A 16,270-nucleotide genomic window follows, 5' to 3' on the forward strand; every position below is an offset into this window, starting at 1 on the left:
AAGAAATTGGGTATATGTCCCTCAAAGTCATTTCCAGGGTAGTCTGGCTCTGCCACTCAGACACATCCCCTTCCATCTGTTCCTCCCCAAAATAGAGAGTTGACTATCCAGTTTCTGGTCCAGGTAATGAAACAGCAAGCAGAACTGACATAACTTTCAAGCTGTAGGTTTCTTAAGCTACTCAGCATGCTACACTGCATGTCAGTTGCCCCAAATAGACTGAAGTCAGAAAAAAAGGCATAATTGGCCATTCAGTTTTAACTTTGACCTAATCCACAACTCCAACTTGTTCTTACCAACATCTGAGGATTCTGCCCACCTTAGTGACTAATTTGCATTTACCACTTCTGACCTAGACTTGCTACCTGGTAAGTGGAGATAATTAGAGGGTTTAGGGGTCATTTCTCAGAAGCCTTCATTGATTGTCTCACATGATGTCTTCCCCACCTCAACCCTGGCATTGGCTCTAACATAGCACCTCATGATTGCTTCCACGTGGCTACCACGTATGCTCAGCCTTCACAGGTGTAAACACCTCATCACCATCCTCTGTCTCTCCTCTAATAAGATTGTGAGCTCCTTAAAAGCACTTATTGTATCTTGTTTTTCTCTATTTTTGTCCCAGGGTCTAGCACAAAGGCACAAAATAAAAGCTCAATATTGTATAGATATTATTATAAATATGAATGTTAAAATAGGGTTTCCCCCAAATTTTTCATTTGGAGACCCCATGTATGCACACAATATCCTCTCTAAGTTCCAATTTCCTCATACGTACAATAGAAATAATAATGGTGCCTATTTCATGAGCTTTTGGTGAGTTGGGATTTATGAGACAAAATGTATCAAGAGGTTGACCCACAGCATTCCCTCAACACATATTAGATATTATTTTTAACCATGATGTATATTTGAGGCACCTTGACTTTTGCATTTTTTTTCTTTGAAAAACAGGAGACCCAATTTCTTTTCAGAGAAGAAAAGAACACTCTATCTCCCAGCTTTTATCTTGCCTCAGAATAACATAAACTCTTAAAGTCTGCTCCATATCCCACTGTCATTAAGTCAAATAACACAAGAAAACCCAGCTGAGCAGCAACCTCAATGCTGACTAGTGTGAAAATACACCACGGGAATATGTCCTGGGGTATAGAAATCTACCTGTCTCCATCCATCACCACCTTGCACTCCCAAACAAACAAACAAAAAATATACAGGAAATAACCACTCTGAACTATAAAAGACGTGCATACCCACTGCTAGACACTGTTCTAGAAAGTGTGAATAATGCCCCTCCCAATAGTTTCCCCATATTCATGGATGATCAGTACTGCTCCTGTTGACAAAAATATCCTTGGAAGGAGAAAATGTGCAGAGACAGAATTTTTTAACCCCTGAAAACTGATGGGAGATAAGTAAAAAAAAGGATAGCTTGTATACATACCCATGAAGAGGATATTGGATATTGGAAAACTTTTTATTTTACATCAATAGTCAAGAACAATAATGAAGAATTAAAAGGAACTAACAATCTGAGAGTTATATACATGGCAAATAAGATACATCTAGCTCTAAATGTGTGAAGAGGGAGGCCCTCACCCTGGCATAAGCTTAGGATATGTCCAAATGCAGCAAGTGCAATATAAGATTGTGTTTATCTACTTAAGAATGCATTTATGCTGGACTCCCACTGTTACCAACCTGGATATGGCATTAGGTATGCATTCTCTATGTCATCTTAACTCAAATGCTACCAACTGTTTCTTTTGTGGCTCACACTGAGATTCTGCACTCAAAAAGTATGAGGCTAGGTTCCTGCAAAGCCAAAAGAAACAAAACAATACCCCTTTCAAAATGCAACAGCCATCATAATTATACATCAGGGTCTAATAAATAGGAGACTGAATCCTGCCTTGTCAGTGTGGCGTTTGTGTACAAGGTACCTGGACAGGGCCTGTCATTTCTGCAAGCATGGGGTTGTTAAAACTGATTCTCCAATGCCGTCTCTATTAACTGAGAGTGCACGCTGACGATGCATTGGGACTAATGCGGAAACATTCAGCTGATTGGGAATGTGTACACCATAATTTAGACAGCATTTTGATTGTGGTGCTCAGTGATAAATAACTGAAATGACTTCTAACTGATCTCAAAGATGTAGTCTTTTGTCTTCACCACTGCTTTTTATATTCTCCAGGATAGCCCACATTCAACTTCATATGCAAACCTGAAATGGTACTCAGGAAGAGAAAAAGAGCGGGGTGGAAAGGCAACCAATATATCTTTCATTTTGGGAATTGAATATAAGATCACATTAAAAGTGCAGCATTTATGGTCCAAGACTGAATATATAAAAAATATGACCATTACAAATTCACCTTCTGTTGCAAAGCCATGCTCTTGTAGTGACATATCTTATTGCTAGGTTAGGGCTTTTAGCATGATGAAGGCATCTTTCATCTTCTCCTAGATGTGGCCTGGGTGCTTGTTCTGAGCTGTATTTCTGCCTGTCACAATGTCCCAATGTCCCACACCCTAGAGAGAGACAGCTTACAGAGAACCCAAGTCATTCACCAAAGGACTATGGCCACTTTGAGAGGGAAGTGCCTAATTGGAGATATTGCATCTGCAGGGGATCACACCATTCCAGATTGCCGTGCTCTGCTAAATCCAAAGAGAGAGAGACATCAGCCAATGTTGTTTTCTGGAATTAGCCCAAAGCAGTAAATCCAACATCGCAAATATTCAGCCAATACAAGTTTTGGTGATACCAAAAAGACAGTTTCAGGTAGAACATGGTACATGAAGTTACAAGAATATATATACTATGTAAATCAGTGATATGGTTACAATGTACATGCACATGTATTTAAACCAGGACATTTATGGAATGGCTTTCAGAATCTTTTAAATCAACCCTCTATCTTCATGTATTGATCAAAGACAAATTTTCGTAGATTTTGCAAGTCATAAAATGACTTATAAGTGCTGTTTTCCTTAATTTTTAAACTCATAGTCCAAATCTTGCATTGCTATAAGTCCTTGCCCTTTGTAGTCAACCCTCAAAGCTATCTTTCCAAAGCCATCTCTTAACTTTCCCCTCTCTCTCCTTCTCTTTCTTTAATCCTTCCCACACCCAATATTCCTTACCCTTGCCTCACTCATTTAAATTTCCCAGTGACTAGCCCAGTGAGAGGCACACAGGAGTCATTCCGCAAATCTCTTTTGAATGAATAGGAATGAATGACAAAATGAGGACAGCACACAGCTTTGTGATAGCTATGTTAGTTGCACAAGGGCATTTTTCACTTACTTCCCACTCTTAGATGTGTTCCGCGCCTTTTTAGATGATGGAGAGTTGGCATCTGGATTAGTGTTTGGAGAACCCCGTCTATCCTTACTATACCCACAGAAAGAATAGAAAATATATACAACAATGAACACAGAGACACAAAGCAATTAGTCATTTCAATTAAAGACTCTCAAGACCTCTCTCTTTCTCTCTTACCCCTCTTTTTTCTTAATCTCTCTCTTTCTTCTCAAAATAAAGCATGACCTTATTGAATTATGTCATCCAAAGGTAAAGAGAATGGGAACCATTGTTCAAGTTCAAAGAAAGCTCTCATTTTGGCACTGAAAGCTTGAGCTAGTGGATTCCATTAATGATGGCACTACAGCCTGGGCTCCAAGGGAGGCTCTAGCAATATTAGTCTTAAACATGAAATCCTTTCTTTTCAGTCTGGATCCTCTGTATTTCAAGTTCAGTTCTGAAGCTGCTGACTTTTAGTGAAGTATATGGATGCCAATTGACTTCTAAAAGTCTTTGGGAGATAATATCAGATGAATTAATAATTTTCATTCATAATGTTAACACAGGAAGGCCATGAATTCAGTTATTCTTTTAGGAGAAGCATCACCTGCTTCATGAGTAATTAAATTTAAATCTCCACCTTCAATAATTCCACAGCTTATGTCAAACCCTGGAAACAATTACAAAATAAATCACTAGGATGGTCTGCTTAATCTCATCTAGTTAATAAATGCAGACAAATTAATCACTTGAAAGTAAACAAAAAGGAATAATTGAGTGGAGTCTTCTTGATTACTTTATTCTATTTCCTTTATCAAACTATTTTTACCATTATCTTCAATTCAGCTGCTCTGCCTTGAAATTATTGCTTTATTTCATCTTCAGATTTCCATGGAAACCAATTCAAAGCCTTTCTCGCCACTTGATGATGTGTGGAATTATTTATCATGATTTCATTGGAAAGATTTCTTTTGTTAGTAAGGTCTACGTCAGCATAACCTTTTATGAAAAGTGTAGAGAAAAAGAAAAATGCACATATTAGCTTTCAGTGAGTATAATAGAACCATCCAAGGGCATAGAATATTGTCTCAGATTATGCTAAAGAGCTTACCAGATGTTTATGACTCTTTTAAGTACCTCAGAACTAGGTTCTTGCAAGTAGCTGTCTTTATATGTGGGGTGGGACTCACAAAAGATATTCTGCCCTGCACACTCAGCTTTAAGTGTACATGGATGTGATTGGAACAAGAGATGATCATGGGTTCCTGGTGATTGCAAAGGCAATACAGATGTGTGTGGGTACAGACAAGAGCTAATAAGGCAGGTAGCAAGAGACCCAGCAGGTAGGATTCAGTGTGCAGGAGGTCCCAAAAGCAGTGCTTTGAAGTAGGAGACAGCAAGGTGAGCTTCGATACTTGTGCTGGGGTGGGTGACTCTCAAGAAAGTGGACATACCTTCTATCACAAAGGAGGCGTGAGAAGTCCACTGAGACAAAATGCCGGGATTCTGCACTTCCCTGAGAAAAATGTGGCTACATTCTGAGTGGAGATTACAGAACTCACACTGTGCTGTCCCTGCCCATCCATTATAACTTCCAGGCAAAGCACTCTTTAACTGTACCTGGCACCATCCCAGCTCTCCTGCTCCTTCAGAACCAAGCTCAGAAACTAAGGAATAACATTGAATAAGTGGATAAAAGACTTGTAACTCAGAAGAATTCAAAACCATATCTTTCAGAAGGTCAATGCAGTCTAATGCAAAGGACACCCTATGCTATATGTTCCAAATCTGAGCAAGTTTCAGTTTCCTCATTTCCATGCCCTGGCCACTGGCCACTGAGCCTTCCTCCTTCTAGCCCCTCAATAGAACTTGAGGTGGTGGGAAATTTTACTGGAAGCATTCTAAAACAAGGGGCTTGGTCTTTTGATTTTGCCCGCTACTAGCTTCAGAGTAGGTGGTCATCTAGGACTCCCCAGAGTCACTAAGTTCAGGCATCCACATTCTTTTGAATTAAAGAACTCTCATTCCCACTGCTAAATTCCCATGTCTGGGCCTTGGGCACAAGGGTCCTTTATAATCTGCATGACAAGTGATCCTGTTTAAGCTCAATGCAGGGCACAACAGGACACTAGGGAAAGCTGTCAGCTGTCAGTGGCAGCCTTACTATTGTTAACTGCTGCTCTGGAGGGGGGGGGGTAGTCCTTCAAAGATCCGAATAGGGACCCCAATGACCTACTGGCAAATCCTGCAAGTGCTGATCTGAAGGGAATGAAGACAAAAACTCAGAAAAATCACACACGGAAGGTATGGCACCAAGAGTGGGGGTGAAAAAAATCAAATAACTCAAAATGTTTCTACTGTGCAAATAGAAGATCCATTCACAGGGGCAAAATGTATGTGAAACTGAGGGAGGGGCCAAGCAGAACTTGTAACAGGTTTGGAGTTGAACTTTGTAGACAACATACCTGTTATATAGAAAAGTTTGAGGAAAAAAGAATCATCATTCCAGGCTGCCGAAGTAAGTATGGACAAGATGCCATAATTCTGATAGCATGAGAGAGAAGGACCTTGAGTTTTCCAGAAGTGCCCCATGAAGAGTAGAAGATAACCCTGCAGCTGCAGACTCTCTGGGAACCTTAGAAAAACAATGGTCGAGGACCCAAACATTAATGTGCTACCAAGGACCCTGGCCACTAAAACACCCGGCAATCCCAGGGACTTCTAAGTCCTGCCTGCTTTTAGGGTATATGGGTAGTAATTTGGAGTATATGAGATGGGTAAGTGGGGGCTGCCTTGAATTAGAGCTAGTTTTCACCCATCTGAAACAGACCTACCCCAGCTGTCATCACTTTGTCTGTCTCTAGAGCACTTGTCAGCCCTCTTTACTTTCATCTCCTCTTTGGGTTGCGATCTGAAAGGCTGTGGCCTGAAATCCCTGAGGGCATGGCTCCAGGCTTCTTCCATTGCTCCTGAATAGCTATCCTCTTCTAAGGTTAAGATTCTTTCCTCCCTCCCTCACAACTCTGCCTCATCAAAGGCCTAGGAAAACAATTCCAGGTGAGGTCCTCATAGGAAAAGTTAATGAGTACCAGCACTCCTGTTTGCCTGGCTCAGCTGTCTGCCGCCATCTATGAAGTGAGCTCTTTTCCACAGGCCCAGCAAACACCAGAAAATTGGGGAGAAATCTGTAGTATTCTGCACATTGTATTCAGGTGGGAAATCTGTGACTAACCTAACACTTCAGCAGTTTCAAAGTGTTTCTGATTGAATAATTTGATGCTGAAATGGTATTCAGTGTGCTTAACCCAAAATGGCAATCACATCCACTCCAATCTAGATTTTTCTCTTACGTCAGAGAGGTACTTAAGGGAGAAGAACCTAGTGATTTCAAACACACACCACTCACTTTCTTGATGGGGGGCATACAGAAACTTCTGCATTTCCTGTAGTACTTCGTAAGCTCTTTTTGGAATTAATTTATCTCAAACCCATGAAAAAATAGTTGTGTTGCTCTAACTATAATCGTACTGACATTTAAAAAATTAATTTTCAGGTTCCTAGGAAGTTGAAATTGTATTTCAGAAGAGAGAGTTGGCCTATAAGACTTATTGTCTACAAATCTTTTATTTGGCACTTAGCATGTGGTGCTTATAGTGTTGTTTATATTTATCTTTCTTGCCAAATAGCTTGTAAGAGGGTGCCCAAAATATTTGAACAGATAAACAAAAAAGCTGCATTTGGGTTCAGTGGAAAAGGAATGCTATAACTGATTATCAATGTCTGGCACTGTGTGAGAGAAGGAAGTGATGACACATGTCACCTATTTTCCACCCCTGAAGAAGAATGGTCTGGGAGGACTAGATTCTAGTTACTGATGATTGATCAACATGTGGATCACAAAGACAGGGAGCTTAGAAAGGATTCTCAAGCAAGCTTTCTTGGATAGTTGGCTAGTGTCTCTGAATAACAACAATCTTGTACAGCTCTTGATGTTTTCCAGTGTGTGTTCTTGTAAGTGATAACTAAGATGAAACCCAAGCTACTGTTAAGGGGTTATTTCAAGTGTCTCTGGGGAAATGGTAGCTTCTCTGTACTCCCTAGAGATAACCCTCGACTCCATATAGCTGCCAGGATGAGAAAATGCACTTAAAATACAAAAACCCTTCCAGAGATAGAAGCTCATTTAATCTGTTTCCCCAAACAGGTGCTTCTACAACATATCTACCAGTGGTCATCTGTTGAGAGGCTTTTTAAATAATAATTGGTTCCCCCCTTCAAAAAAAAATCCTGCTTTTCTATGTTCTAACGGGCTCACATTTCGAAGTATGTTTTGCCCTGGTGCTATTATTGAGCAAGACAGCTCTTCAAATATTGATTTCCTTTAATTAGAGCTGATGAGATTTCTTTATTTCATTTTTCTATCAAGCGAGGTTATGTCCTGAGTGGTTCTCTTTCTTTGCTCCAAACTTTTTCATTTTCTTCTACCCTAAGTGTCTAAGTTAGAGTCCATGCCCCTTTAAGTGTCCTGTACCCATTATGTTTATTTCTGCTCATCACCAAGCAAAGAATGTTCGGTTCACTAAGCTGGGCTTTTATTTAGCTTCCTCCCCTACTTTCCCTTTGCTTAACTGTGAATAATGACTGAGGTTTTTAAGAGAAGAGAAAAGCTCATCTTTATTGCTCTGAAGTCCAGTGTAACTGATCTCTCAGAAGCAACCTCCTATGATCAAAGCATTTATTCAGGAATCTTGAGTTCTTATGCTGACTGCCAGCAAGGCATACAATTTTTTTTCTGTATTAGCATTCTCATCTATAAAGCTGGGTACATTAAACTGATCAGGTAAACCGTTCACACATAAGCTCAGGATTACTTTGTGATCGCAGAGCTCTTGGAAAACGCAGCTGGGACACTTGCATTAACTTGCCCTCTCCCATTCCATCCATTAACTTTTCACTCTAACAACTCACCACAGAGGCATCAGGGACTGGAGCAATAAGCTTATTGATTATTGTTGCTATTTTTTTCTCTTCACCTCTTGACACATGCTGTTTCTGCCCAGGGAAGGCAAGCACATCCCCAAATGCCTCACTGGGATCAAGAACGAAAATGAATCAGTTCCTAAATTATACTTTTTCTCATGTATGCTGGCTGTTCACTTACATCTTTACCAAGAGTTTGGACCCTATGTTACAGACTATCAGAGCTCACTGGCATTGTATGTTACAACTATTGTATTCACATCTAGCTCTGGGCTTCTCTATCAGATAGGGGATTGAAGAGCAGAAAATCATAGTTTTGGTATTACATAGTTTGGGGTGATTAAGACATGAAATATGTTGACAGCATGGACCGGAATGGTTGTTATAGAGGTGGAAAGAAGAAAATCATATCAATCTATATATATAAAAGCCTAAGTGACCATTAAGGCAGAACAACCAGTTGCTATGATACGCACTGACCACCAGGAGGCAGACACAGGAGCTGCTTCCTGGTGGTTAGTGCGCTCCCACAGGGGGAGCGCTGCTCAGCCAGAAGCCAGGCTCATGGCTGGCGAGTGCAGCTGCCACAGAAACAGCCTCTCCCAACTCCACAGCAGCACTACTGAGCAGAGGGCAGCAGGCATAGCCTCGATTCGGGCTCCTTCCTGGCCACCTGCCACTTGGCACACTGGTACATCCCCCAAGGGGTCTCAGACTACAAGAGGGATGTCCGACTCCCGACTTAGGCCCAATCCCAGTGCCATTCTCTGTAGAAGGCAGTCGATCTAAACAACTCAGTGACTCAGGGAAGCACAGAGAACTCAGGGTGAGCCTGCCTCCATGCTTGATTCACCAATTGATGGTGTTCACAGGACAGACCGTGGTGGCCCAGCCTGTGCACATGCAGCAGCTGCTGAAGCTCAACCAGCAGGCTGTACAGCAGCAGAAGGCCATCCAGCCACAAGCCAGCAGGCAGACATACTCTGAGGGATCCAGGACTGCAATAGGGCACAGGCCGGGCTGAGGGACCCCCTCCCCCACCTCACCCCCCATCAGTGCACCGGGCCTCTAGTAGGAAATAACTGAACTTCTGAATTGACTACACGTGGAGGAAGAGAATAAAGCCTAATGAAAGCTGCTGAGAAGGTCTGGAAGCACTATGACTGTGAAAACAGAGGTGCCAATGAAAGAGACAGATTAGCTGGGAGGGGACTCTGGACTATAGAAGATGACAGATTTGGTTTCAAACATATTGAGTTAGGGTGTTGATGGACAGTGTCCAGCAGGCAATTAGAGAGATAGCAGTGCAGCTCAAGAAGAAAGACAGGGTCAGATGTACAGTCATTGCTCCAAAGTGGCAGTCAAAGTAAGATAAACAATGAGGCCTGATGGGACAGCCTCATTGTGAATAATGGAGTAAATATTTCAGGTTTGGGACAGCATATGCCAGAATATGCTTTCTTCCATCCCAGTTTATGAGGATTTACAAAGGCTTATAACCCAGGGGTCCAAGTAAAAGAGCCTGACTCAGTTAAGTCAGTTTGTAGAGTCCAATGGTAAGATTAATGAGGGAAATCACAGGCCTTATCCTGGTGTGGGCCAGTAACTTTCTTCATCCCATGCCCATACCCTACTTCTCCCCATTCTCCTAGTCCAGCTAGACTACTTACAGATGTCAAGGTGAGCTGGGTGCCAAGAGGTGAGGTGGGTGGCAATCATTGTCAACCCATTCCCATGACAAAAACTCCTCACAATGTGTATTCAATGCTGCTGTCATCGTGGTGTAAGGTGGGCAGTCTGGTAGATGAACAAAACTGAGCTTTAAACTTTGGCTTCACTTGTAGCTCACATCTTTTCCGATTTGCTCTCCTTTTCCAAGGACTAAGCATATATCAGGGACTATACCTTTAATGGTACTAAATTCCACTCCTATTTTTCTGCATAATGCCCTTCCCGTTTCCTGTTCTCAGTCTTTTCACTGTTCCTCACTAACTGGCACCCTCAGCCACCTTCTCTTAGCATTCGGGGTGGAACAAGAATGTCACCACAGTTGGGGGTAGGGACAGCCTGTCTGGGAGCAAATCAAGGACTTTGCCCTTGGAAAGCCAAAGTATCCTAGGCTTCCTGAGTTGACCTGAGTTCATGAGGGCAGTGGTTAAGGAACTACTGTATGGCCATTACCTTTCCCAAAGTGAGGCAAGCTTTATTTAGCCCTGGGTCTGCAACCTAGCCACTGAATCAATTAACTTCTCTAGGTTTCAGTTTCCGCATCTGCCCGTCCTATGTCTTAAGACCATAGTGTAGTTTTGAAAATTAAAAAATGTTGAACAATGTATTCATGCAAAAATGCTGTACATTGTTTTGGACCTTGGGAACACCATGATAAGTGTGACAAGGTTCCTGCCCTCAAGTGACCCAAAGACTAGTGGAGGAGGTATGTTAACAGATACACAAGACAATGTAACAAATGGGATAAAGCCAGTGTGAGAAAGTGCTAGAGAAATAAATTGGAATGGCCACCTATGCTTGGGGAAATCAGGAACGGCAGAAGTAAAGCTGAGTTACTAATAAAAATTACGAGTATGGCCCTAACCGGTTTGGTTCAGTGGATAGAGTGTCAGCCTGCAGACTGAAAGGTCCCAGGTTCGATTCCGGCCAAGGGCATGTACCTTGGTTGCGGGCACATCTCCATTAGGGAGTGTGCAGGAGGCAGCTGACCGATGTTTATCTCTCATCGATATTTCTAACTCTCCCTCTTTCTTCCTCTCTGTAAAAAATCAATAAAATATATTTTAAAAAAATTATGAGTATGAGTTCCCATTAAAAAGTCAGAATATAAAATCCAGGTTATGAGTATTTTCACAAAATAGAATGAAATTATTCCCATCCTTAGTTTGAAACACTTTTCTCCTAACAGTGGCTCATAGACTTAATCATATGTTGCAACCACCTAGAGAACTTAAAAATGCAGAAGGTGGGCAGAGTTTCTGATTCAACAGGTCTAGGATAGGGCCTGAGTGTTTACACTTCTAACAAGTTCCCAGGGATGTCGATGCTGCTGGACTATGGAGCACACTTTGAGAACTGCTGCCTAAAAAGAAGCATGAGACAGCCATACTCAGTGGCAACAAAGATAACAATGAGCCCTATCTATCCATAGTCCCTGCTTTCCAGACAATGTAATGAGAATCTGCCTGATAAAGTGCCCTCACTATATTACTCCTGAGTCAGAAAAGAGGAGAACGCAATGGGCTGCCGATAGTCATCCTGCTCTAGAGAAGCTCCTCTTTCCTACAGAAGTGGCAATTACTGCAAACACCACAGAGTGGAGCTCAATAGCAGGTGAGAAAAAAATTGGATCTGACAGCATTAATTGAACTTGAAATTCCATTTACTGAAAATGTTCTGGCATAATTAAAAATTCACAACTGGAGCCCAGTTGGTAAACATGGTACATTAGGGAATCCCCAGAGTAGGCCAGAAAAATCTCAGTGAACCTTTTAAGGAAAAGCCAAAGAGGCCACTGCTGTGGCAGGAATTAGAACACAGAGAAACAAGACAAGTCAGACCACTTATATAGAAGTGAGATACTGACATTGCACTGCAGGATGATATGAACCAAGGCCGTTAGGAGTCATGGTGGAGGCAGGGGACTGATCACTTATTCATTTCCTTTTCCCTGGTGAAGTCACTTTCCATTTACTTTCTACTAAATATGTTCTTATGGGATTTTCAAGAGTGTCCACTCTCCTGCACATTATATATATATATATATCTCCTATCTAATAAAAGAGAAACATGGTAATTAGCCATACATCCGCTACCCTTCCCATTGGCAAATCAGGGCGATATGCAAATTAACTGCCAGCCAAGATGGCGGCCAGCAGCCAGGCATCTTAAAGCGAACATGAGGCTTGCTTGCTTCAGTGACGGAGGACTCCAACGTTCCCCGCCTGCCGCTGCCAGCCTCTGAGCTTGCAGTTTGAAACATTGTTACAAATATGGAAGCTAAACAAAACCCCAGAAACCTGCTTTCAGCCCGCAGGGATCTCAGAGCTGGAGTTGAAACAGTGTTTCAATTATAGAACCCAAACAAACCAAATACCTGCTTTCAGCAGCTGAGGCCTAAGAGCTGGAGCTAAGCCTCAGAGCTAAAGCTGGCCCAGAATAAAAAAAGAAAAAAGAAAAAAAGGAGCAGTTGGGAGCTTCAGTCACCCACCAGCCTGAAAACAGCCCTCAGCCCCTCACCCAGACTGGCCAGGCACCCCAGTGGGGACCCCCTGATCCAGGACACCCTTCAGGGCAAACCAGCCGGCCCCCACTCGTGCACCAGGCGTCTATGCGTCTATCCTATATAGTAAAAGGTTAATATGCCTCCCAGCACCGGGATTGGTGGAGCCGCGAGGCCTCCCGGCAATGGGATCAGCGTGACAGGGGGTAGCGCCCAAACCCCCTGAGCGCCCTGCGGCTCTGTGTGAGACAGGGGGCGGGGCCACAACCTCCCTATCCGCCCTGCTCTGTTCCTGACAGGGGAAGACGCCCCAACCCCCTGATCAGCCCTGCTCTATGCCTGATAGGGGGGAGCTCCCCAACCCCCTGATCACCCTGCGGCTCTGTGTGTGACAGGGTGCAGCGCCTCAACCCCCTGATCGGCCCTGCTCTGTGTGTGATGGGGTAGAGCCATAACCTCCCCATCGGCCCTGCCCTGAGTGTCACAGTGGCGGCGCCCCAACCCCCTGATCGGCCCTGCTCTGTGGGTGATAGAGGGCGGCGCCCCAACCGCCCCCTACGGGCCCCTGCTCTGTGTGTGACGGGGTAGAGCCATAACCTCCCCATCGGCCCTGCCCTGAGTGTGACAGGGTGCGGCACCCCAACCCCCTGATCCGCCCTGCTCTGTGTGTGACAGGGGGCGGTGCCCCAACTTCCCTATCGGCCCTACTCTGTGAGTGACAGGGGGGAGCTCCTCAACCCCCTGATCGGCCCTGCTCTGTGCGTGATAGGGGGGAGCTCCCCAACCCCCGATGGGCCCTGTTCTGTGCGTGACGGGGGGAGCTCCTCAACCCCCTGATCGACCCTGCTCTGTGCGTGACAGGGTATGGAGCTCCAACCCCCCTGATTGGCCCTGCTCTGTGTGTGACAGGGGGTGGCGCCGCAACCTCCCCATCAACCCTGCCTTGAGTGTGACAGGGGGCGGTGCCCCAACCCTCCAATCGGCCCTACCCTGAGCGTGACTGAGGGTGGCATCGCAACCTCCCGATCCACCCTGCTCTGTGCATGACAGGGGGCGGTGCCCCAACTCCCCAATCAGCCCTGCTCTGAGCCCGACCAGGGGCTGCACCTAGGGATTGGGCCTGCCCTCTGGCACCCTGGAGCAGGCCTAAGCCAGCAGGTCGTTATCTCCTGAGGGGTCCCAGACTGCGAGAGGGCACAGGCTGGGCTGAGGGACACCCCCCCCCCCCGAGTGCACAAATTTTTGTGCACCGGGCCTCTAGTATATATATAAAAGCCTAAGCGACCGTTCGACCATTAGCTAAGATGTGCACTGACCACCAGGGGGCAGACACTCCAACTGGTAGGTTAGCTGGCAGCCGGGGTCTTGCCGATCAGGACTGGGAGAGACGGGCGTGACGGGCCAGACACACCCTGGAGCCCTCCTGCAGTCCCTCCCTAGCCCCGATCATGCACTAGTGGGGTCCCTCTGCCTGGTCTGCATGCTCTTGCAATCCGGGACCCCTCGGGAGATGTCAGAGAGCCGGTTTCAGCCTGATCCCCACAGGCCAGGGCGAGGGACCCCACTGGTGCACGAATCCATGCACTAGGACTCTAGTATATTATATTCTTTAAGGACAAGGGCAAATTGTGTTCATATCTGCTTACAAAGTTTCTTGTAACATCTGTCATAAAGAAGTTTTTCAATAACTGTTGACTGACCACCATCCTGATATATTTGGCTTCTAACATGTTTGAGCAATTGAACTAACACATATCAGGGTAGAGATTTAGTAACACATTCATGTGGCTTTAGTTTTTTGTTCAAATGACTTATGTCAGAAAACACTGTATGCCTAAATAGGTGAAAGCCTATTCTGGTACCGTTTCTCAGATCCAGTGCCCACAGATATGAAACTCAAGTAGGGTAAAACCAGTGGGAGTCAGAAACTTTGGAGAATGGTGTTGCCAAACTAATTGGAGATAACTCTGAGATTGTAAAATGAGTATAGGCACTAGAATCAGGCAGAGCTGGGGTTATTCTGTCCTTGACAGAGCTGGAGTAACTTTGAGAAGTTGAGTCACTGAGGCAGGTTGGTCCTGCCTAACAAAGGCCTCTGAACTTAACATTGGGGCATCTGGACACAATTCTCTAGCTACATGTTGGTGTCCAAAGCCAGGAGTGTTCAAATATATCCTTGTTGCTGAACTTGGCATCTTACGTGCTTTTCTAAGGGGGTGAATGAATTGAAAATTTACAAGTCCAGTTGGCTCCTTAGAAATCAAGTATAAGGGCCATGTCACGAAGGTGTTGAAAATACTTACTGAAGTAGCAGAAATTTTCTCTCAACCGTGTTCCAATGGGTCTCTTAACAGCCCTGAGTCTCTACACCAAAGGTTTTTACACTTTTATCTTAAATCTTGAAAATGTTTTCATTTTTAAACTGCTCAAGCTTCACTCATTTAGATATCACACATTTATTTAAATGCATGCTATTTCTAAGTAGGGTCTCCTCTGCAAATGCTATCTGTTCCATGATATGTACATATCACTTCTAAATTTCCTTTTTGAATTAAACCCAATAGTTGGCTTTGCTCTGTTGTCTTAAAATTTGGAAAACTAAGAATTATTTTACAGTGTGTGTTCATAAAAGATTAAATTCTAACAGTTCATGGGAGCAAAACATTTCTTGTTGTATCTCACCCACTAATCACTGTTAAATGCTAGACTTTGGCCCTGATTGGGTGGCTCAGTTGGTTGGAGTGTTGTCCTGTACACCCAAAAAGGTTGCAGTTCGATCTCGGTAGGGGCGTTTATGGGAGGGAACCGATCAATGTTTCTCTCTCACATTGATTTCTCTCTTTCTAAAAAAAAAAAAAACAAACAAACACAAAAAAACAGGACGCACGCCTTTGGCATCTTTGGGTGAGGATTTTTAAAAAATTATATACCTTGTATAATTTATAACAATATACTTATATTAATGAATATGAGTTTTTAGTAACAGTATAGTCTAACCCAGTGATGGTGAACCTATGACACGCGAACTCATTATTTTGGTTGATTTTTCTTTGTTAAATGGCATTTAAGTATATAAAATAAATATCAAAAATATAAGTCTTTGTTTTACTATGGTTGTAAATATCAAAAAATGTCTATATGTGACACGGCACCAGAGTTAAGTTAGGGTTTTTCAAAATGCTGACACGCCGAGCTCAAAAGGTTCGCCATCACTGGTCTAACCCAAGACTCTTGGCTGAGCCAAAGACTGAGGCTCTCTGTTGAATATACCCCGCCCCATTCAAAGGAAGGAGTTATAGAACTACTGAGCTATAAGCGTCCTTAGAGTTAGTAAAGTCTGGAGAGGAGAAGGGATATACACAAGGATGTAACATTAAGTTAATAAAAGAACTTGGCAGGCACCTAACAAACAGGGCCAGAGCACCCACAGAGTACAGAGCAAGGAAGGAAGGCGTAGGACCAAAGATAAGGTAACAGGAATAAATTGTGCCTCCATTTGCAAAGTTAGTAATAAAAACAAAAAAAAAATGGTGGACAACATATTTCTTTTTTCTTTCTTTCTTTTTCTTTTTTCTTTTTTTTTCTTTTTTTGGTGAGGGGAGAGTATGCAAAAGGAAATGGCAGGTTCTGTTTGTGGTTATGTTGAGTTTTGTGTGCCTGTAGGATGCCCAAGCAACATGTTTCATTGACAATTGGAAAAATGGATGCACAACTTAGCTGGGTATAGATATCTCAGTTGAGGAATGGTC

The 16,270-nt window shown here is 43.5% G+C and overlaps 1 protein-coding gene across 2 annotated transcripts in view; it reads right to left on the minus strand.

Moving 5' to 3' along the window:
* Positions 1-16,270, minus strand: part of HS6ST2 (heparan sulfate 6-O-sulfotransferase 2) — a 325,043-nt gene that overhangs the window by 49,220 nt on the left and 259,553 nt on the right. Inside the window, exon 4 of one of the 2 annotated variants that reach the window (XM_081115234.1) lies at positions 3,314-3,400. The exons of the other annotated variant lie outside the window; for it this stretch is intronic. Coding sequence (XP_080971360.1) covers positions 3,314-3,400 — 87 coding nt within the window. The remainder of the gene's footprint in view (positions 1-3,313; positions 3,401-16,270) is intronic. 2 annotated transcript variants of the gene reach the window in all.

The sequence above is a fragment of the Myotis nattereri genome (genome assembly GCF_964212035.1).
Source record: "Myotis nattereri genome assembly, chromosome: X".
Lineage (NCBI taxonomy): Eukaryota > Metazoa > Chordata > Mammalia > Chiroptera > Vespertilionidae > Myotis > Myotis nattereri.